This window comes from Lithobates pipiens, unplaced genomic scaffold (genome assembly GCF_037356315.1).
Source record: "Lithobates pipiens isolate NorthernLeopardFrog02 unplaced genomic scaffold, aLitPip1_a1.2 Scaffold_8, whole genome shotgun sequence".
Lineage (NCBI taxonomy): Eukaryota > Metazoa > Chordata > Amphibia > Anura > Ranidae > Lithobates > Lithobates pipiens.
Genome location: NW_027507903.1, coordinates 155365305 through 155389639, shown reverse-complemented (window position 1 = coordinate 155389639; position 24335 = coordinate 155365305). Strand labels below are relative to the sequence as shown.

Genomic DNA, 24335 nt, shown 5'->3' with positions numbered 1-24335 from the left:
ATGGCCTCAGGGTTGGTGGTCCAATAGGAGGAGGAGTAGTGCCCCTAATGGTAGGAGGAATAGTATCCCATCATTGGTATCAGTGGAAGAAATAGTTGGTGTCAGTGGGAGAAATATTGTCTCATATCATTGGGAGGAATAAAGCCCCAAGGGCCAGATAAAGGCAACCAAATGGTCCTTGAGCCGCAGTTTGGAAACCCCTGCTATAGGCAGTTGCACCAGTTTCTGTGTGAACCAGTTTTAGTAAATCTCCCCCACTATATATTTAGATGTAATGGCAAAACCCTTTGTATTATCAGTCATAATCTCTAATGAAAAACTTTCAGTTTGAAGTGGGGGGGATGTCCTGTCCCCACATCATTCTGTTAAGACAGACTTCCAAATGGACTTGCCCACACACGGACTAAAATCTGTTCATTTTGAACGTGATGAGTTACGATGGGACTAGAAAAGAAAGTCAATCCCCCCACTTTTATCAGCGAGATTGACACCTTGCGAGCCCCGCCGCCTGGTATGGATTTTAAGGGGAACCCCCTACGCTGAAAAAACGGTGTGGGGGTCCCCCAAGGTCCATACTAGAACCTTATCCGAACATGCAGCCCGGCCGGTCAGGAAAGGGAGTGGGGACGAGCGAGTGCCCCTCTCTGAACCATACCATGCCGCCTGCCCTCAAAATGTGGGGTGGGTGCTTTGGGGAAGGGGGGCACTCCATGGGCCCCCCACCCCAAAGCACCTTGTCCCCATATTAATGAGGACAAGGGCCTCTTCCTGACAACCCTGGCTGTTGGTTGTCGGGGTCTGCGGGCGGGTGGCTTATCGGAATCCTGGAGCCCCCTTTAATAAGAGGGCCCCCAGATCCCACCCACCCCCACCCTATGTGAATAAGTATGGGGTACATCATACCCCTACCCATTCACCTGGGGAAAGAAAGTCAATAAAAAAACACACTAGACAAGTTTTTAAAGTAGTTTATTAGGCAGCTCTGGGGGTCTCTTCCGACTCCTTCGCTCTCTCTCTGGCCTCTTCTCCTGCTCTTGGCCTTCTCTCCCAGTCTCCAGTTCTTCTCCCACTCTCCAATTCTTCTCCCACTTTCCAATTCTTCTCCCAGGCTCCTCCGCTATCTTCTGCTCTTTTGCTGCTCTTTTGCTAGCGGTGGCCCGGTCCCTTCCATCGTCTTCTTCCCTCTTCTCTTCTTCCGATGTTGACATGACGCTCTCTCCCGCTGTAATGCTGTGTACATGGTGAACAATGACTTATATAGCCAATGGGCGGGGTCATCGGGTGAAGTCACCCGGTGACCCCTCCCCTTATGATATCAACTTCCCAGCATACCCCGGGCGGTGACGTCTTGAAGAAGAAGAGATAAAATGTAACAAGTCTAGAGAAAGCTGGAGGGAATTTCTTTATAAATGGGATATCGTGTAGCAATGGATACATTTATGTACTTATTCCCTCCAGAATCCTTTTTTTACATGATATCTCTGCTTGCTAATATGTATTTATATACTCGGTTTTATCTAGTGGCCTGTGAATATTTCAGTTTTTGCTAAGTTAAAGCCCAACTCTAGAGATTTACTTACCTAATCCTCCGATCCTCCCAGCACACGATCGGTCAGTCTATAAACAGATAGTTTATAGACTTACTGTATTAAAAACAGGTATATTTTATGTATTAATAAAATAATATTATATAGGCAGTGATCCTTTTAACCGCTTGCCGACCAGCGCATGCCGATGTACACCAGCATAATGGCGCTGGTAGGCAAAATGCATGCCTGGGGTGCATGCCCGTGACCAGTGGCGTGGGTGGGCACCGGCTGCGGTCTCCGTGACCAGGAGGAATGGGGAGATGCTTTTGTAAATAAAGCATTTCCCGTTCTGCCTAGTGACAGGACAATGATCACAGCTCTCTCTTATCGAGAGCTGTGATCACTGTCCTGTGTGTTGAAGTCCAGCCCCCTAACAGTTAGAATCACTCCCTAGGACACACTTAACCCCTTCACTGCCCACTAGTGGTTAACCCCTTCACTGCCAGTGCCATTGACACAGTAATCAATGCATTTTTATAGCATCGATCGCTGTATAAGTGACAATGGTCCAAAAATAGTGTAAAAAATATCTGATGTGTCTGCCATAATATTGCAGTCCCGAAAAAATCATAGATCGCATCATATACTAATAAAAAAAATGGAAATAAAAATGCCATAAACTATCCCCTATTTTGTAGACGCTATAAATTTTGCACAAACCAATCAATATACGCTTATTGTGTTTTTTTTTTTTTTTTACCAAAAATATGCAGAAGAATACATAATGGCCTAAACTGAGGAAAAATATTTTTTATAGATTTTTTGGGGATATTTATAATAGCAAAAAGTAAAAAATATTTATGTTTCTAGCGCAAAAAATTAAAACCGCAGAGGCGATTAAATACCACCAAAAGAAAGCTCTATTTGTGGTAAAAAAGGATGTCAATTTTGTTTGGGTACAATGTCACATGAACGTGCAATTGTCAGTTAAAGAGACACAGTGCCGAATCGCAAAAAGTGCTCTGGTCAGGAAAGGGGTAAAATCCTCTGGGGCTGAAATGGTTAAGGAGTGCAGGCAACCTAACTGTTTAGCAGCTTTGCCTGTCTATAGTTGGACCTACTTTTTAAATGGTACTCGTTAAGATCAATGTTTAAGACAAATAATACAGCTAAACCACAGTGAGACACTAGGCTTGGGGAAAAAAAACCCTGCCTAGCAGTACTCACAATGGAGTTTGTTTACTAAAGCAGGAGAGTGCAAAATCAGGCTCACTTCTGCATTAAAACCAATCAGCTTCTAGGTTTTATTGCCAAAGCTTAATTGAACAAGTTGAGTTTAGAAGCTGATTGGCTACCATGTACAACGTCACCAGATTCTGAGTGCACCAGTTTTAGTAAATCTACACTATAGGGTATAATGAGCTCACTTGTACTAGCTTTATGAAACTATGATTATTTGCTTTAACATTCTCATTTTCCAAAGCATAATAGAAAATGTATAGCAGAGCATCTGAAATTCATATAAAATTCTGTTACTTTGCCGACTCTTTATAATTATAGCGTCGGTAATAAGTATAATTTCAAGTAGCACAGAGCATTTCCTTTTCAGCATTTAAGCCTTCAGATAGCACAGTATGTAACAACATCTGTAGAGTGGAGCTACCCGCATAAAGAAATGTCAGGTAATTATGCAGTGCTGATTTTCACCAATTTATGGAAATACCAGAAATGATTGATCCTGCTTTACAATGCAGGTAATTGTTAGTTTCCTATTTGATTCTAGTCTACATCAGAATGTAAGGTTCTGACCATCCAGTTGCAAAGGTCACTCTGCATCTTTTATAGATAAGCATTCTTTTTGCCTGTGCCTCGTCTTTTTTTTTTTTTTGTCTTTCAACTTGCTGGATTCAATTTTTCATTTGTCAGTTAAGGAATCAATTGTGCCACAATAAAATGTAGTTTGGCTTTAGTACTAAACAAGATAATGCGGTCAATTCACCAAGCTGTAGGAGTTAATCTGGCCATAGATGGATAGAAAATCGAATGAAATATCAAGCAGGTAGACCACTCATTCAATTTTTCCTAGGGTGTTTACTGCAACAATTGATTTCTGTTTCAAGATTGTAAATGAACAAATTAACATGCTTTTTTTTTTTTGAATGAACAATTTGGAATTGTTTGTAGGTCAATAGTGAAAAAGACATTTTAAGTGAAACACACATGAGCGGTAGGGGTAGTAGTAGAAATCGATCAAAAAAAAAATGTTGAATACAAATGGAAAAGTATAGTGGAAAATTTTTGATACAATATATGGGCCATCAAATGTTAGATCGAAAAAAGGTTTTGAGTTTTGTTCGAATTTTCATTTTCATGTATGGTCAGCTTTATTTTAATTATTCACTACCTTATTTCATTAACCATTTATTCAAGGAAACATTTAGCACTGCATAGCTGTGCAAATACTGTTTCATCACATGACATTATTTACCCATTGCAAGACTTTATTTTTCTTTAATCATTATGTCCTACATCATTATTTAATACCCAAACTGCTATATTTTACATGTTTCTTTAAAGTGGTTCTAAAGAAGGATCAGGGCTGCTTTGTGCAAAACCATTGCACAGAGCAGGTAAGTATAAAATGTGTTTATTATATAAAAAAAGGAAAGAAACTGATAGTTGAATTGCTGGCAACAGGCTGTCTGCTGACTTGACGTAATTTCCAGTGCAGCTCTCTGGCTCCTCCATCCTTGCTGTAAACTGCTACCGACAGATCCTTTCTGTGTATGGAAGACCCCTCTGTAGATGCTACTGCATTGATAAGTGCTCTTATCATGGAGCTATGTGCATATTTGACCCCCCCCCTTATTAAAGTTGTTTTAGTGACGCCCCCTTATATATTTTTTTTTTACTGTCATTTCAGAGACGCATTCCTGTTTCTCAGTGGATCTGCCCTCTTTGTGCTGTGATTAGTTCAATTATGGATTGTATTCATCACCATGGACTATTATGGACTCATGTAGCCTCTTTTTATAATACATGGACAAATTAGGGAGTGATTTGCTAATTTACACCTGGGATTGCGGCGTATACTTTGTGGTTTTCATTTTAGAATCATTTTAAGGCTATTTACAGTTAGTCGGATACAGTATCTCACAAAAGTGAGTACACCCCTCACATTTGTGTAAATATTTTATTATATCTTTTCATGTGCCAACACTGAAGAAATGACACTTTGCTGCAATGTAAAGTAGAGAGTGCACAGCTTGTATAACAGTGTAAATTTGCTGTCCCCTCAAAATAACTCACAGCCACTAATGTCTAAACCGCTGACAAAAAAATGAGTACAACCTTAAGTGAAAAATGGCTCGAAGTGTCACCATTTTTTTCCAGTACTGCCTTAACCCTCTTGGGCATGGAGTTCACCAGAGATTCACAAGTTGCCACTGGAGTCCTCTTCCACTCCTCCATGATGACATCTCAGAGCTGGTGGATGTTAGAGACCTTGTGCTCCTCCACCTTCCATTTATGGATGCCCCACAGATGCTCAATAGGGTTTAGGTCTGGAGACATGCTTGGCTAGTCCATCACATTTACCCTCAGCTTGTTTAGCAAGGCAGTGGTTGTTTTGGAGGTGTGTTTGGGGTTGTTATCATGTTGGAATACTGCCCTGTGGCCTAGTCTCTGAAGGGAGGGGATCAAGCTCTGCTTCAGTATGTCAACGTACATATTGCCATTCATGGTTTCCTCAATGAACTGTAGCTCCCCAGTGCCAGCAGCACTCATGCAGCCCCAGGCCATGACACTCCCACCACCATGCTTGACTGTAGGCAAGACACACTTGTCTTTGTACTCCTCAGCTGGTTGCCACCACACATGCTTGACACCATCTGAACCAAATACGTTTATCTTGGTTTCATCAGACGACAGGCCATGATTCCAGTAATCCAAGTCCTTAGTCTGCTTGTCTTCAGCAAACTGTTTGTGGGCTTTCTTGTGCATCATCTTTAGATCAGGCTTCCTTCTGGGTTGTCAGCCATGCAGGCAAATTTGATGCAGTGTGTGGCGTATGGTCTGAGCACTGACAGGCTGACTCTCCACCCCTTCAACCTCTGCAGCAATGCTGGCAGCACTCATACGTCTATTTCCCAAAGACAACCTCTGGATATGATGCTGAGCACTTGCACTTAACTTCTTTGGTTGACCATGATGAGGTCTGTTCTGAGTGGAACCTGTCCTGTTATACTGCTGTATGGTTCTGGCCACCATGCTGCAGCTCAGTTTCAGGACCTTGGCAATCTCCTTATAGCGTAGGCCATCTTTATGTAGAGCAAACATTCTCTTTTTCAGATCCTCAGAGAGTTCTTTCCCATGAGGTGCCATGTTGAACTTCCAGAGACCAGTATGAGAGAGTGAGAGCGATAACACCAAATTTAACACACACGCTCCCAATTCCCACTTGAGACCTTGTAACACTAATGAGTCACATTGCACTGGGAGGGAAAATGGCTAATTGGGCCCAATTTTAACTTAGGGGTGTACTCACTTTTGTTGCCAGCAGTTTAGACATTAATGGCTGTGTGTTGAGATATTTTGAGGGGACAGAAAATTTACACTGTTATACCAGCTGTACATTCACTACTTTACATTGTAGCAAAGTGTAATTTCTTCAGTGTTGTATCATGAATAGCTATAATAAAATATTTCTGGAATGCCCGCTCAACCTTCAACAAACTAGCCTCTATCAATGACATTTTCCTCTCCAAATCCCTTAATCTATTTGCTATAACTGAAAGCTGACTCCAGGAATCTGACACTACCTCTCCAGCTGCCCTGTCCCACAGTGGCCTCCTTTGGACTCAATCCACCAGACCCAGTGGTCGAAAAGGAGGTGGCGTTGGACTTCTCCTCTCCCCACAATGCACCTTTCAGGTACTTCCCACACCTCCCTCTCTTTCCCCCTGCTATTTTGAAATGCACTGCATTCGTCTTTTCTCTCCAGTTTGTCTGAGGGTCGCAGTTATTTATCGACCTCCTGGACCAGTGTCACGCTTTTTGGATGACTTCTCTGCATGGCTACCCTATTTTCTCTCATCAGAAGTACCTGCTATCATCCTAGGTGACTTTAAAATTGCAATCAATGTTAATACTGCTACCACTTCTAAATTACTCAACCTAACCTCCTCTTTTAACCTAACACAATGGACACAAACCACCACTCACTCCAACGGTAACACACTCTACCTCGTATTCTCTCATCGCTGCACTACCTGCAATTTCTCTAACACACCCTTTCCTCTCTCTGATCACAACCTTATCCTTTTCACTCTCTCCTTGTCTCCTACATCCCATGCTGCCAACCTACAAACCACTACCCGCAGAAACCTTCGTAACCTCAACCCTTCCCTTTTTCATTCTGCTACTGATGGCCTTTATGACAAAATCGCACCCCTGTCCTGCCCAGACCTAACCACTTCCATCTACAACATGCTGTCATCCTCCTTAGACATACTTGCTCCTCTTTCTACACGCAGAACAAGGCCCTGCCTGCCACAACCCTGGCAAACAGACGACACCAGAAGTCTTAAGAGACACAGCCGTGCTCTTGAGCGAGGGTGGCGTAAATCTAAGTCCCTGCAAGACTTTACCCTCTACAAATCTGCCCTTCTCAAATACAACTCCTGCCTCCACACTGCTAAACAAACCTATTACAACACTCTCATCAAAACCCTCCCATCCAAACCTTGTCAACTATTTTCTTCCCTTAATTCCTTACTTCACCCCCCACTGCCCCCACCCACCAACTTCCTTACCGCTCAACAGATTGCCAACCATTTCAATAGCAAAATTGACATAATTCGCAAGGAGATATCCAGCATTCAACTTCCCCCCCCCCCCCCACCCAACACAACAGGTCCAACACCACACTCAATACTCTCCTCTTTTTGCCCAGTTACCACAGATGAAGTTATTAAACTCCTCTCCACGGCCCACCTCACTACCTGCTCCCTGGACCCTGTCCCCTCACAATTACTGCTACCACCTTCCCACTCTATCCTTAACTCCCTAACCCACATCTTCAACCTCTCTCTCTCCTCTGGCACGTTTCCTTCCCTGCTCAAACATGCACTGGTTACCCCCATACTCAAAAAACCCTCACTAGACCCCACCTGTAAGACCCATCTCCCTGCTCCCATTTGTCTCCAAGCTCATCGAACGCCTTATCCATGACGAAATGAGTCGCTACCTCATGGACAACAACCTTCTCGACCCCCTACAGTATGGCTTCCGCCACAACATTCTACTGAAACTGCCCTATTAAAACTCACCAATGACCTACTAACTGCTAAAACCAACGACCACTACTCCATACTCTTACTTTTAGACCTCTGTTGACCACCTGCTCCTCCTCAGCAAATTGCGCTCCCTTGGCCTCTGCGATTCTGCTTTAACTTGGCTTTCCTCCTACCTATCTCAGTGCACTTTCAGTGTCGCTTACAACTCTATCTCCTCTGCTCCCCTTCCTATTTCTGTTGGGGTACCCCAAGGTTCTGTCCTTGGGCCCCTCCTATTCTCGCTCTATACCTCTTCCCTGGGCCAGTTGATAAACTCCCATGGTTCCCAATACCACCTCTATGCCGACAACACCCAGATCTATCTCTCCACTCCTCAACTCACCCCCTCAATATCCTCACAGATCTCCAACTTACTGCATGACATATCAGTATGGATGTCACACCACTTCCTTTAAACTAAATCTTTCTAAAAGTGAGCTTGTTATATTTCCTCCTTCACGACACCCCCCCCCCCTGAGACTTTACCATTAATATCAACAACACAACCATTGGTCCCTGCCGCCTTCACCTCCGCAACATCTCCAGAATTCGACCCTTCCTGACTAATGACACCACAAAGCAACTCCTTCACTCCTTGATTATTTCCCGCCTTGACTACTGCAACTCTTTCCTTAATGGCCTACCCTTAAGCAGGCTATCCCCCCTTCAGTCTATTATGAATGCTGTTGCTAGACTAATACACCTCACTAATCGTTCCATGACTGCTGCCCCTCTCTGTCAATCCCTTCACTGGCTTCCCCTACCCCACCGTGTAAAATTCAAAATGCTAACCATAACATACAAAGCCATCCACAAGATCGCCCCCATCTACATCACCAACCTCATCTGCAGATATCGCCCAAATCGTCCCCTCCGCTCCTCCGAGGACCTCCTGCTTTCTTGCTCCCTTGTTACCTCCTCCCATGCTCACCTTCAAGACTTCTCCAGAGCCTCTCCCATCCTCTGGAACTCCCTGCCCCAGTCTGTCCAATCAGCCCCTACGCTGTCCACCTTTAAGAGTTCCCTGAAAACTCATTTATCAGGGAAGCCTATCCCACGTCCACCTAACTGTCCCCGAGCCACCCCCATCAAATCAATCTTTGCAGCTATTACCCTTTGTACCACCACACCCTTTAGAATGTAAGCTCTATGAGCAGGGCCTGCCTGTACCTTTTTGTATTGTACTGTAATTGTGTTGTCCCCCCTATACATTGTAAAGCGATGCGTAAACTGTTGGCGCTATATAAATCGATGATAATAATAATAATTTCTCACTCATTTCTCACAGCTCACTCATTTCTATGATGGCATGTTCCCTTTAAGATAATCTACAAAATAATATGACCTTTTTTGGCTTTTCATAATTTCAGACCTTGTGTAGAATGTTACATTACAGGGTAACATAGTAGGTATACATACTGTATATGCCCCTTATGTATTTTCATTCAATTCTTTTTTTTACGTAATAGATATGGCTGATGCTTGCGCTTTATGAGTTAGTGATTCATGGTCATTCATTAATAATGGAAATTATAAGTTTTGTTTCTGCTCACATACAAAACAATACATATAGATGTATGGTTCTACAAGGAAACACGTTATAGTTGTTCACATTGCACTTGCACAATGTAGATTTTAGTGAAATACATTTTTTTTTTTTTTTAGTTTCTTGGATGTAAGTCATCCTACATTCCAGCAAATTGCTCAATGTGCCTGGAACTGATCCTCTCAAGGGAAAATGAAAAATGTGCCCATATTGTTTTCATTTGATCTGTGTAATCCACAAATGAAAGGAGAAGTCTATGGGGATTTGAAAGCTCTGTTCTTCATCTTTAAACTATTAGGTCGGTCCAATTAAAGGTATCACCATGTACAGTCAATACGATCTTTTCTGTGGGGGATTGTGCTAAACAAGCTCTAGAACAGGCACTAAGGATCACAATCAAATTTGCTTGTATTGTTCTTTTTAGTAGTATACCATTGTCAGGCAATGGCAATATACCAGTACATTAAACTAAATACTGTATGTGTGGCTTGGGATCCCAAGAAATATATAGCAACATGTGTTCATGTCTTTATATGCAATATACTTTAGCATGGACAGTAATCAGTTGTTGCCACATTGAAAAAGCCATTACCATCAAACCTCATCTCTTATGTCTTACATTACCTCAAATCAAATGCTTTTACAAAACTCTTCAGGCATTTCACAATTTGCAGAAACACTGCAATCAACTGTATACTTTGAGCATTGCTAGTAAATGCATAAACCATGAACTCTCAAACAGAACTGAAAACTTTGACTGACCACAAACAATTCACAAGTGAAAATATGCCACTATTTATGTCCTGAAGAGTTTCTTTTTTTCTTCAATAAAGCTTATATTTAAAAGAAAAATTATTGCTCTATTGTTGCTCTATAAACAATTCAAAGGGATTTGCCAAATTAGAATGATTTTCTATTCTATGGTATTTAAAGTATATATTATATAAGCCAATGCATATGGTTCTTATTTCTGAGTAAAATGAAAGCCTTTTTAATTGAAGCTATGATATCAGCTAGTCTGTAAAGTATCATTACAGTGCATGACAGAACTCACAGGTAACAGCTTTTCTTATGTGCCTGTGGCATTGCGGATTATGATAGACTATATCAGGGGTCTCTTTTCACATTAAGTTTCAATTTACAAACATTAGACAGCTGTCTTGCTGGTGAACATTACAAGTGCACCACACTTGTATCATTGTTTCAGTTTTTGCATTTATAGTTGTACTGCTAATGACACATTAACCTCCCTGGCGGTATAATTATGTCAGATTTTTTATGCTCAAAGCGGTACACTGTTTTGCATGGAAATTTGGTTGTTTTTTTTATTTTAGGGGGTCATAATTCTTAGGAATAACACACTTAAATCTGTCCAAACAAGAGTCTAGTAAACATACAGGGTATGATAAAGTTCGAAACACAAAATCATAAATTATAATATAATAAATAACTATAAATAATTATAACAAATAATAATGTAATAATAATAAAATGTATTTAATAATGTAATCAAATCAAAAACACTGAAATTTCCTCAGTTGCAGAATTGTCGCTGTCGTTACTTTCAGTGTTTGATGACGAATTTCCCCACAAATCACTATCGCTCAATTCTGCAAGTGATTCTAATTTATTATCGCTGTTTTCTAGCTGGTCTAAAACCACTTTTGACGTAAAGGGACACTTTTTGTCTGCTATGGACAATCTCCAGTTTCCAGGAAGAACAGTATATTTAATATAAAACTGCATGCAGGACACTGGACAAAGCATTAGGGACAAAAGGAATGTGTCATACTTTGATACAGTAATGTAATCTGTAAGATTACAGTGTACTGTATGCATTGTGTGTTTTTAACTTTTTGAATTTGGCACTGTGGTCCTTCCTGTGCATTGCGACGCTCGCAGGGAATGGAGCCTGGCACTGTGATAGTTTGAACGGAGGACATGGCTCGCGCACACAGCAGGGAGACATTTCAGGATCCTAGGGAGAAGTTAAGTAACTATGCCTGGATCCTGCATGCGATCCTGAGCATAGGATGCATTAAGGTGAAAAAACGTGAACCTTTACAACCCCTTTTAGCCCTTGTACACACGGTCGGAGATTCCGACGGAATGTGTCCGATCGGACCATTTTGTCGGATATTCCGTCTGTGTGTGGTCTACATCGGACTGTTTCCGTCGGAGTATCCGACGGACCAAGTTTTCCAACTTGTTGGCAAAATTTTCCGACAAAATGATCCGATCGGACATACTCTGATCATGTGTAGAGAACGCATGCTCAGATCAAATTCCTACACCAAAGCTATTGGCTACTGTCGTAACGAAATAACGTAATCACGCCGGATTTTCCGACAACTTTGTCCGACTGTGTGTATGCAACAGTTTCTGACAAAATCCGTCGGAAAAAAATCAGACGAAAAAAATCTGACGGATTTGGTTGTCGGAATCTCTGACCGTGTGTACAAGGGATAAGAGTTTCAATTTGTATGCAATTAGACAGGCCCTTGCGTTACATGGTTTTGGTAAATCTGAAGACAAAAATCTGCAGAAAATCTAAAAGTGTGCATGGGATCTAAGGCCGCGTACACACGCGCGGACTGTTGGCCCAACTTTGTCCGTCCAACAGTTTGAGCGAACAGTCCGCTCAAACTTAGCATGGACGGACATGGCCACACACGACGGACGAACAGTTTGCTGAAACCGTGCGCGATGACGTGAACGGCACGTACGACGGGACGAAAAATACGACGTCCTATACACTGCAATGCAACCTTCCGACGTGGAAATCCTTTCTGAGCATGCGCGAGACTTAGTTGGCCGAACAAGCCTACACACGAGCGAACAGTCCGCTGAAACCTTGTTTCAGCGGACAGTTTTTCGGAATTTCCGTAAGACCTTGTTCGGCCAACTGTCCGCTGAAACTGTCCGCTGAAGCCCCACACACGAGCGGACTGTCCGCCCAAACACTGTTCAGCGGACAAGGTTGGGCGAACAGTCCGCGCGTGTGTACGCGGCCTTAGAGTTTCAATTTGTATGCAATCAGGCAGGCCCTACATGGTTTTGCTAAATCTAAAGTAAATCTGACAACAACAGCTGTATAGTGTGTATGGGGTCTTAAGGTTTGATCTCATATTATATGGTTTTGGTAAACCTGAAGGAAAAAATCTACAGAATATTATATATTGTGTATCCAGCTTAAAGCTCCACTTTCGTGGGGAAAAAAATAGAAAAAAATAATATAGCGCATATGATTGCGACACTAATCATATTGTCCTTAAATGTTATTAAAAATTACCTCTCCTTTTCAATCTGCAGCCAATGTAATTTTCTGAGAATACATTGCAATATGGCTACCTGGAGTATTCTGTACACAGTGTGTACTGACCACTCCCCAGAAACATAATTTCCTGCTTGTGTGATAGACTCACCAATTTCCCCAGAAGTCTGCCTAAGATACAAGTCAGATTTTAGGCATCCCTTGCAACAAAAATTTCATTTTTTGAGAGATAATTTCAATAGGAACCCATCTAAAGGGATGTAGCATGTAGCTCCACACCTGACAGTTAATTATGAAACCACTCCCATTAGAACTACTCAGAACAGAGGCACAGAGAAACACACAGGGATTTCCTCAGAATAACAAAAGGTAGGAATCTGTAACAAAGTTTATTATAATTCCTGCAATGTACATTGGTTACCTAGAGGGAAATGCTCAGATCAGCCCAAATCCACACACTTTGAGCCTCAGATCAGCCCAAGTTCATACCCTTCAGACCTCAAATCAGCCCAATCCATACACTTCAGGCCTCAGATCAGCCCAAATTCATACCCTTCAGACCGTTAATTAACCTCAATCTATATACTTCAGACCTCAGATCAGTCTTGGTTCATATACGTCTGATCATAAATCAGCCCCAATCATCCCACTCAGCATGCATGAGTGCCCGGGGTTGCCTGCCACTGGACTATATCATAAGAAACCATAAGTGTACATTTTTTTCACAATGTATTATAGTGTACCATAGTTGATATCTATGAGTGCCCGAGGCACTGATATCCCAGGAAGTTCTACAAACAACTTAACCTTGATGGTTTTTCTAATAACATGAGCAATGCTCAGTAAAAAAATCTAAACCTTTCTCTACCCCAGAGTTATCTCCACCAACAAAAGTGCTCAGATGGCTCAAAGGCAGATATCCTGCACTAATTTAAATAAATAAAGCCCTTTTTAATTGTTCTCATCATTTATATTATTTTCTAGGGATAAGCTGTGACTACATCTGTCCAGAAAACAAGTTTTTGTTCAAATCAGCATTGTGTCTCTAGGTCTGGCATATCCCTGTAAGAACTGTTGTGCTGAAGAAACCAAACAAGAAAGAATTTGCACTGGCAAACAGCCTGGACTGGGAAGGGAGTTTGAAATGGTCTGCTATACTTTGGTGAACTCTTCCTAAAGACACAGAAATATAATGTACCCAATGTGTTTATTCACAATAATTGGTGGTGGCAAGCTGTGTTTTAAACATCAGTCATGGCTCTGTGCTGTAAATGTCACATGAGATGTGTTTTTTGACTTTCAGGACAAAGTTGGGTTCTGCAGGACTAAAATGTCAAAACTGAAGCTACAAGGGTGTTTTTAACCCTCTAGATCCTTATTTCTGGCCAATAAGTGGATATTTTGACAGCTGTGTTGGAGAGTAGCTGGGTACAGCTGTCAGGGTTATTTTTGGCATAATTAATAAGGTAATTAGATTGAGTTGCAGGTATGGTAAAGGAGAAGCTTACTACTTCAACAGGGATAGGAAACATTGGCATTGAGTGGAGTAAACTTTGGTTCAGACAGATGCTTGACCCTTAGGCTTAGGGTAAGCACATGTCAACCGTGGAGCTATTTGAAAATTAGCTGTCTTTTTTTAGGGAGGTGGCTTCAACAAGTGAGGAAAGGGAATGCGTTTTATACCAGAAGCAGATGCATAATGGATAGGGGCTGTGACAGCAGCAGGTGAGCAGAGACCAGATGCATGATTGTAACAGTTGGGTAGCAGGGAGCAGCTAAACCCCTTTTCGACAATATGCTGCAATTGTTTTATTTGGAGTTCTATGCCAGAAAGTTAGTGGCTTAGTTAGAAAACATAGAAGAGGATGGCTGATGAAGTAAATGCTGGGAGCTACTACTTCATAGAGAAATTAAACAAGCAATTTAATAGTATACATTGAAAACATAGGCAGACAAGAGGAGTGTTCCAGTCTCCTAACTTCACCTCAGCTTTCACTTATGTTTCAACCTCCTTCTTTAGGACTTAGAGCCCCATTATGACTAAAATATTAACTCCCAGTTCTCAGGGATCCTCACCTTTATTGTTTACTACTATTCAATCTATGATGTATTATGGCATTGTAACTCACTGCCCTGTGTGTATAGTCTGTTAGTTTACACTATTGTTTTTGTCTAGAAGCTCTGGCCATTTTTGGGAAAGTTGCCCTCCCACAGCATGGCTAAATTACTATGCTGCTCTTATTATTATTGATGCAAAGTTGCAAGCTGTGATTACTGTGCCTTATTTCTTTGTATCTTTTATAGTGTTTCAAAATAAAGATTTATGGTGAAAAGAAAGCATGAAAGTGGAAATGTGAGACAAACATATTCAGCAAAGAGGAACATGAGGAGGGTCATCAATGAATGTGTGCATACATATAAAGCAGCAAATCTGAAGTTTTACCAAATATTCACTGCAGGTGAATATTCCAGGTATATGTGTTTTATACTACAGTTATTGATTTACCAACCATGAATGTTTGTTAAAAGTTGCATGCACTGCTTTATAAATATGAGTAACTTGAAAAGAAACTAGTGGCCTTCAATGAATATATCATTATAGAAGGTATTTTAGAAGAACACACAGTTTCAGAATTATATATCCCGTTACTCTTTGTGTGCTAAAAAGTGTTTTCTTTTTAGCTTTCTTCCCTTCTTTCCCTTTGATTTTGCCCGGAGATCATTCCAGTAACTTTCTGTTATAGAGTGACAGTGCACACTGTCTGTGTATGAAGGGGCCATATTATAACGCTGGACAGAACTGAAAAACACATCTCCTCTTTTATTCTGCATAATATAATGGGAGAGGGCTTTGTAGCCCACAAAAGCTGAGAACAATATAATTGATAAGATTGTAGCAAGGACAGAGAGCAAAATAAGTGATTCAGTCACAAGATATCTGGCAGGATCAACAGGTATTTTCTGCATCTATTGCATGCTTTCTATTTTATATTTACTAGACCAAAAGAGAGCAAATAAGAGAAGTTCATTGTTAGGGTTTACATACACTTTAATTGACTTTTTTTTAAATAGGGATAAGAAACAGTAACTTACTAACCCCCATTTCCTAAGGAAAATCATATAATATAATATACATAATGACTAATGATGCATTCAAACATTTTATTTAAAAGGGACACAACACTTTCCTCCCTATGAAAAAAAGTCAACTTTTTTTGTTCTTTACATTTGTAAGAAAGCAAGGCCTGAGATTGGTGGCTAAAATTTTTGCTTAAGGCAGATGTTAAAAATATTTACAATTATGACTCCCAGATAGCCCTACAGGACAAGGGTTAATTTAGAAAGGGTTTAGAAGCTGAAATCAATGTCTGCAAATCCCAAAAATGTTTGAAAGCAATGAATTAAACTGTCTTAATAAGTGAAAATGGTATGTGCTAGTAATACTGTAAGTGTTGCAGTCATAAATGTTACATTTGGAAAACTCCTTTAAAGAGCTGCAATCTCTTTACAAGCAAGTGACTGAATATAAATTGCTATATTGTGACCATGTTGCATTGTAATAGATAACTCACCAAGTCATGCTTCCCATAGAGACCCCCTTTGACTTTACAAATAAAAGTGATTACTTCTTTCCATCTTTGTGGAAAGTAAATGTGGGTAACTACATGGCATGAGAGGCCATCATGATTGACCTCTGGCACATCCCATCTGCTGTCTGTGACATAATGCTCTAATTAACTATTAAACATAGGTTCTTTACAGATGGCACACTCACCTCGACTCAATCCGTCAGGTCCCCGTAGGATTCTGCATTCTTCTATTTGACCAAATGGAGAAAACATCACCCTGATATCGTTCTCGTTACACTTCTTCGAAACCATGCCTATGAACAATTTTCTGTCTTCCACAGCTAGAAGATAAAAATAATGAATGAGCAAAGGCCATTTCATCTTTTTATTCCTGTGATCAATGCTTCATTACCACATCAAAACCAGCTGCGATCATGTGAGCCTAGCTTTGTGCTTTACACAGGTCCCAGGAAGGCAAATGCTTACTCTTTATTTCGCATTTATTTTCTTTCTTCCTTTTTTTTTTTTTCTGTGATGCTACTACAGCTCACAGCGTGATAAGAAGCTGCTGTTCTTCCCAATACATTCATCTCAGACTAAGAAAGAAAAGTTGCTATTTCTAAGGCTGGGACAAGCTGCATTTTAGTAAATAAACTCAAACAGCAACATTAATAAAACACCTTATAACTAGGCATACATTTAAAAAATGTGGCTTTACTTAGATGTTCAAGTACATAAATCAATGCACACAGGGGTGGGCAGTGAGTCCTCCAATCTGGCTTGCTGGTGATTTGTAGCCATTAAAATATGGGTGGAGTTACTTTTTTGTCTGTTCAGCTTTGAATAATAAGGCTATGTAAAACATATTTGCATGCTATTACCTGTTAAAAAAAAGAAGCATGCAATAAGGCTAGGACTACTGTGAGGCCTTAATTTGCTGTCTGTGCTTGACTGGAAAGATTTCCCTTTGCTTTTTATTTCTTATACTGTAACCCTTGAAAAACATGGAAAATGTAACTACTTGAGTCCCTGTGCCTTTTTCTCAGATAAAATATTTTTTTTTCTTGTTTTGGCAATGTCTCAGTTCAGCTAACATATTATTACATCTTTGGAGGGGCAGATAGGGCTTAAATTTGGTAGCAAATTTGTTAGAGTATATTTTTATTTTCTTGATTTTTATTGGGGATAAATAGTAACAAATAAATATATTTAAAAAATGCATCTTCCTGAAATTTTCCCAATACAACAATTACATCATTTGTGCACCACCATAAATTTACCCTAAAATATAATTTTAATATAACAGTCTTTTGTTTAAAATTATATTACAATAGTGTAACTTTTATTTAACAGAGCAGAATAGGTAAAGGGTAAATTAAAATAAATGCATGTATTTTGCAGTTAAAAATATGTACATTTAATATTTTTTTACATTGCATCATGTAAAGCATTGCACCATCGATCAACAGATTGCATGTATAGTGCCAGGATCCTGCAGAATCTCAGTACACTGTCTGCCTGTACCCCCAATATGGACAGGCAGTTCCTGAATGGCAGGAAGAATCAAGGAATTACGAGGACGCTCACCAGCGCCCTTTCAGTTCATTGAGAACTACAAGCCACAATGACAGACAGTACTTGTAGTCTATTCATTCACAGGAAAACTGTGAATGAATGACATGGTCATGTGGGAGGAGCCACACTGTTTTTAAATTGTGACAGGACATGGAGAAGATCCCCACTTGCTGACACAGAGTGGGCAGTGCAGGTGGCGGTAGGTGGGTGGATAAGAGCATGTTACATGTTAAATATGTATGTAACATGTAATATGCTCCTAAAGTTGAATTTAACACTTGACCAAAAGTGAACTTATGTATTTTACCTTTAGGAGAGGCTTACTAACCTTCTGAGGGTACTTGCATATCATAAATTCACTTAATTTATCCAGTTAAGCAAAAATCAAATTCTTGTTCACTTTGACTATCTTATCGTGCAGAACATATAAATAAACAGGAATTTGCTTTCCACAGAACTTATTGTGTGAAGATTCCTAACTCCATTAGTAAATCAGCCCACCAAAACCATGTGGTTGTTACACTCTTCTTAAAGTTTAACTAATGGCTTACCTATAAGTAACATAAATGTATTTAGATGTAGTTGATGACGTCACTGGCACATGCGCTCTGAAGGAACGGAAATTATGTGCTGTTCCTTCAGAGCTGTGCCATAAACAATGACTCCCGTGCACAAGTGTGAGAGTGACATCATCGCTGGTTCAGCAAATCAGAAAGCCGAAGCCTGTATACCCGGAAAGAAGACTGGGCGAAGATGGAAGTGCCTTCAAAGGTGACAGGGTGCCACTGGAGGTCTTCGTTTCCAGGTAAGTCTGTCATTTTGTGCTAGTATTCGATTCCCAGGGCCTGATTTTTTTTTGCGGTTTACTACTGCTTTAAGTTTCCACCAGAACAGGAATAGAGGCTAAATCGTCCAATGGAGATATTTCCTCTGGTAACAACTGGCTAAGAGAGGATTCCATCCACATTGGTAAGTGATTTTAGTGCTTCCCTATAGATATACTTAGATAAACTTTAAAAACAGGGTTCTGTTACTTGACAGTGTTATGAACCTTCAAGAGAATGCCAGGCAACTGAGGAGCTTAACATTTTTCACGTCTTATTTTTGACCCATATCTTTTATGCTAAAGTAGAATCAGGTTCAGATAAATTAGGTAAAGCTCAGTAAGAGGGCATATATACATGTACAAGTAAAACAGCACCAATGTCATAAGCTAAGACTGTATAAACTCATATAATCTGTGTTGTTAGCTTTTTTTAAGGAAGGGTTGAGTTAGAAAAAGGTTGTCCCAATTGTAAAAAAAAATAATTGAACGAAAAAAAAAAAATGAAATCCTTTCTAGAGATATTTTCTTGTGTATGGCCAGCTTTTTTCAGTAATAGATGAAGCAGCAAGTAATGCTTCACTTCAACTGTGACCAGAGCCTTTATCTGTAGTTACTAAGATAAGTATACTGAGAATAAAATTATATAAGCATGACAATGTATACTCATTACATTAATGCTTGCTCTGTGGTTTCCTACCTCAGAGACAGGCATTTTTACCATTTGGACTCTGCGTTTTATATCAAAATATATTTCCTTGTATTGTTATCATGGTAGAAAAGCCCCTGGAAATGCTCATTGATTTAGCAAAGATTTACTGTTTTCTCCTATGACCAAAGGAAAAGCTTTTTCGTTTTAATTGCAGCCATTCTCTTTAGCAGTAGTGCCTGCTGGCAGCAACAGCTATCATTCTGTCTTTGTTAGGATCCCAATTTAGCTGGAAGGAAGAACATCATGGATAATTGTGAATACTTTCATAGCAATCTCAGGAATGGAGTTACACATACTTTGAAACTTTAGACACATATCAAATATGACCTTATGATACACTCTATCTGGTATCACAGAACAAGCTTTGTTCCCAGAGTCACAGGAGGTTATAGCCGAGATATTAATAGCCACAATAATTGCAGCATTTTTCAAAACCAAAGTATACAGCTGAGGCATTTGTGCAGCCATTCTTAGGTGAAATTATGTGGGGAACATGAAAGTACAGCACACAGCTACCTGCAGATAAAGCGAATGATGGGTTATGTGGTATTTTTCAAGCACAAATGCTACTTATCATGTGTTACCAATTACTATCCACTAACACCATTTAAAATCTAACCTTTAAAATAGCATTTTTCAATGTATAATAAGTATTTGCTCATATGCGGAACATCACAGTTGTTGCATAAATCGGGCTATAAAACGAAAGGGGCGTTTCTACAATCAACAATAGCAGGAACAATTATAGCTTGTTCACACCCACGCAATTACAGCTAAACGTTACAAGCAAATTAAAGAAACCTTAACAAGTGAATTAAAGGAGACCTGTACTGAGAAATATGCTTGCATTGCAAAACACTTTTGAAAATTCTAGTTGCCTGGCTGTCATGCTGATTCAATGGGATTAGTACTTTAAGTCACTTAACAAAATGATCATGTAGACTTGACTTACTCTGAACTCATTTGCTGCGTGCTTGTTCAGGGTGAGTACCTGAAGCCAGAGCATTATAATAATAGCCACGGAACTACCAGTTTCAGAAACAGATCAGCAATGGCAACCCATGTATGTCTCTCAGTAAAAAATAGTAGCAGATAGCAGGTAATTTGTTTTATTTTCCCTTTATGGAAAAACAAAAGTAAGATACTGATTGGTGCAATACATAACACTGCTTGTGTCAGTTATTTAATGTGTAAATAAAATTGTCAGCAAAGGATTTTGCTCAAGATTCTAAGCAAATAAACCTGAAATAGTTATGAAGTTGCATTTCAGATACAATTGAAATTTAGTGCAGTTAGTGTTATTCCGCGTACACACGTAGCAGACTATCCGGCGGACTTAGTCTGGTGGACTTTCCGCCGGACTTTCCGAACAAGCTACTTGCCCACACACAGCACTTTTTCAGCAGACTAATACTGCGTACCAAGTCCGCTGGACTATCCGCCATACTTTTGAAATAAACGGACTCGCCCACACACGCGGAGGAAAGTCCGCTCATTTTGAGCATGTCTCCAGGTAGCCGGGGCCAGCAAAGGAGGCGTCGCTGGCCCGTCACCTGGTATGGACTTAAAGGGGAATCCCTACGCCGAAAAATCGGCGTGGGGGTCCCCCTTAGGTCCATATCAGACCCTTATCCGAGCACGCTACCCGGCCGGCCAGGAAAGAGGGTGGGGGCGAGCAAGCGCCCCCCCCTCCTGAGCCATACCAGGCCGCGTGCCCTCAACATGGGGGGTGCCACCCCAAAGCACCTTGTCCCCATGTTGATGAGGACAAGGGCCTCTTCCCGACAACCCTGGCCGTTGGTTGTTGGGGTCTGCGGGCTGGGGGCTTATCGGAATCTGGGAGCTTATCGGAATCTGGGAGCCCCCTTTAATAAGGGTGCCCCCGGATACTGCCCCCCCACCCTATGTGAATGAGTATGGGGTACAATGTACCCCTACCCATTCACCTGTGAAAAAAAAAAAAAGTAAAAAAAAAAAAACACAACACACAAGGGTTAAAATAGTTTATTGCACAGCTCCGGGGGTCTTCTTCCGTCTTCGGGGGTCTTCTCGCCTGACTCCACTATCTTCTGCTCTTTTGCTAGCTCTTTTACTAGCGGAGGAGCCTGGCTTTCATCTTCGCCGCCACCCTCTTCTTCCGACTTCGGGGGTCTTGTCCCCCTCTTTGGTTCTTCTTGCCGGGCCACTGCGCCTTCTTCTAGCTCTTTTACAGGCAGTGGCCCGGTCTTCTGTCGCCGCTGCCACCGTCTTCTGTTCTTCTCTTCTTCTGTTCTTATCTTCTGGAGATGTTGCCTCGTCGCGGTCTCCAGTCACAATGGCAGGGACGCGACACACGGCGACTTATATAGGGACATCACTGGATGATGTCCCCACCCATTATGATGTCACAGTCCCAGAGGGTGCTGTGAGTAGTGAAGAGTACCCATACCCTTTCCAATGCACCAGGTACTGTATGTGCCCACGGAACCTACGGGAGTCAACAATGGACTGTACTTCCTACTCCTCATGGTTCTCAACTTGTACAGGGTGAGGACGTGGCCCCGATGTGGTAAAATGGTTGCAGACCAAAGGTTTTAATAAGGAAACATGATATACATTTGAAATACACATATTAGAAGGAAGGTCTAATGCATAAGTCACTTAATCCTACGAAAAAATATGGAAGCGCCCAAAAAACCGAGGTGTGAACTTCAGTGAGGGAACACGAAGTCATAGGTTGCAAGATGACAGACACATCCTGTCCCCACCTGGTAGGAAGGCACATCATTAGCATGTCACAAAGACTCCTGGACTTGTGTCCAAGTGGAATGAAGACCACGGAGATACTCCTCTAACGCAGGAATACTCTACGGAAAAAATGAGTCAGGCAACATGGAAAGTTGGAAACCATAATTGGCCATAAACGGGGACATTCAGGAAGCAGAATTCAAGGCACTGTTGTGAGCAAACTCTTCCCACGGTAATAGGTCTGACCAGTTGTTATGATGGTCAGAAATATAGCAATGTGGGAATTTCTCCAAGGACTGATTGGCTCATTCTGCAGCCCCATTAGACTGCAGGTGATACGCAGAGGAAAAAGTAAGCTAAACTCCCAACTGTGCACAAAAAGCTTGCCAGAACTGGGACAAAACCTAACTACCCCTCACCTTGGCTATCCCATGGAAGCCAGTTCCTTAGAAGTGGGCAACTTCTTTAGTGGTATACAATGACACATCTTTGAGAACCAGTCAATCACCATACGTATAACTGTGTTGCCCTGGGGGTTGGGTAACTCCACAATAAAATCCATAGACAGGTGGGTCCAGGGCCTCTCTCCATTGGGTATGGGTTGTAGGAGGCCCACTGGAAGGTGTCGTGGAGTCTTACTCTGAACACACACGGAACAGGCAGCTACAAAGACAGTTAAAGCAAAATGTAGACTAGGCCATCAGAATTGTTGGGAAATGGCCCAAAAGAGTTGATTCTTCCCAGGGTGGCCAGCAGCCGTGGGAGAACGGTAAGTCTGGAGCACGTCAGTTTAGAGACTCTCAGGGACAAAGCAGCAGTCACAAGGTTTCTCAGAAGGAGCATGGACCTGAGCAGCAAGAATTTTGAACTTTCAGTGCACTTGTAGTGCAAAGTGGATTTGCCTTTAGTAAATAACCCAAAATGCAATTGAAACTTGACAAGAAAAGAGCCCATCACGCCCTTTTGGGTGAGAGGTGTTTAGCCTCAGACAAGAATGTGAGATTCTTATGGTCAGTAAGAATGAGACCCGGCACAGTGGTATCTTCGAGGAGATGTCTCCATTCTTTCAGGACTAAAATGATCGCCAACAGCTCTCTATCACCAATCTCACAATTGCACTCAGCAGGTGAAAATTTCTTGGAAAAGTAGCCACAAGGATGCAAAACAATCTCAGAGGTAGGACGTTGAGGCAGCAGGGCACTAACACCAATCTCAGAAGCATCAACCTCAAGGATAACCGGTAACGTAGGATCAGTATGTATCAACACAGGAGCAGACACAAAGGCAGCGTTGAGACTCTCAAAGGCCTTAATGGACTCCGGAGACCAACTCAGTGGGTTACCGTCCTTTCCGGTCATATCAGTCAGGGGCTTGACCAGAGATGAGAAGTTGCAAATAAACTTCGGATAATAGTTGGCAAAGCCCTGTAAACACTGCAGAGGATGTAAACCCACGGGTCAGGGCCACTGTAGGACTGCTGAAAGTTTATCTGGGTCCATCGAAAAACCAGCAGTGGAAATAACATAACCCAGGAATTTAACCTGTTCACGATAGAACTCGCACTTCTCCAATTTATAATAGAGATTGTTCTCCCTTAGTTTCTGAAGCATACGACAGACATCTGTGTGGTGGCTCTCCAGGGACTTGGAAAATATGAGGATATCATCAAGATAAACCACCACACATAACTGCAAAAATTCTGGGAGGACATCGTTAATGAATTCCTGGAAAATTGCATTACAAAGGCCAAAAGGCATTACGCGGTACTCATAATGGCCTGTTCTGGTATTAAACGCAGTTTTCCACTCGTCGCCCTCCTTAATCCTCACAAGATTGCATGCTCCTCTCAAATCAAGTTTTGTGAAAACCATTGCTCCCTTGAGGCAGTCAAATAACTCTGTAATCAATGGAATCTGATAGACATTCTTAATCGCGAAATGATTGAGACCCCTATAATCAAAACAAGGTCTCAATTCACCACTCCTTTTCTTCACGAAGATGAAACCAGCACCAGCAGGGGATGAGGATTTGTGGATGAAACCTTGAGAAAGTACATACTCCTCCATGGCCTTATCCTCCAAGACCGACAAACGGTAAACCCAGCCATGACGGGGTATGGCACCAGGTTGAAAGTCAATTACGCAATCATACATCCAGTGTGGAGGCAAACTACTGGCTTGACCTTTGTCAAAGACATTGCTAAAATCGCAGTACTCCTAAGGCAGGGAGGAGAGTGAAGAGGTGC

General features: G+C 41.3%; 1 protein-coding gene across 36 annotated transcripts in view; it reads right to left on the bottom strand.

The window, feature by feature from the left end:
* Positions 1-24335, bottom strand: part of CELF2 (CUGBP Elav-like family member 2) — a 683959-nt gene that overhangs the window by 121705 nt on the left and 537919 nt on the right. For all 36 annotated transcript variants that reach the window (XM_077472885.1, XM_077472887.1, XM_077472889.1 and 33 more), the window contains one exon: positions 16460-16594. In XM_077472885.1, coding sequence (XP_077329011.1) covers positions 16460-16594 — 135 coding nt within the window. The remainder of the gene's footprint in view (positions 1-16459; positions 16595-24335) is intronic.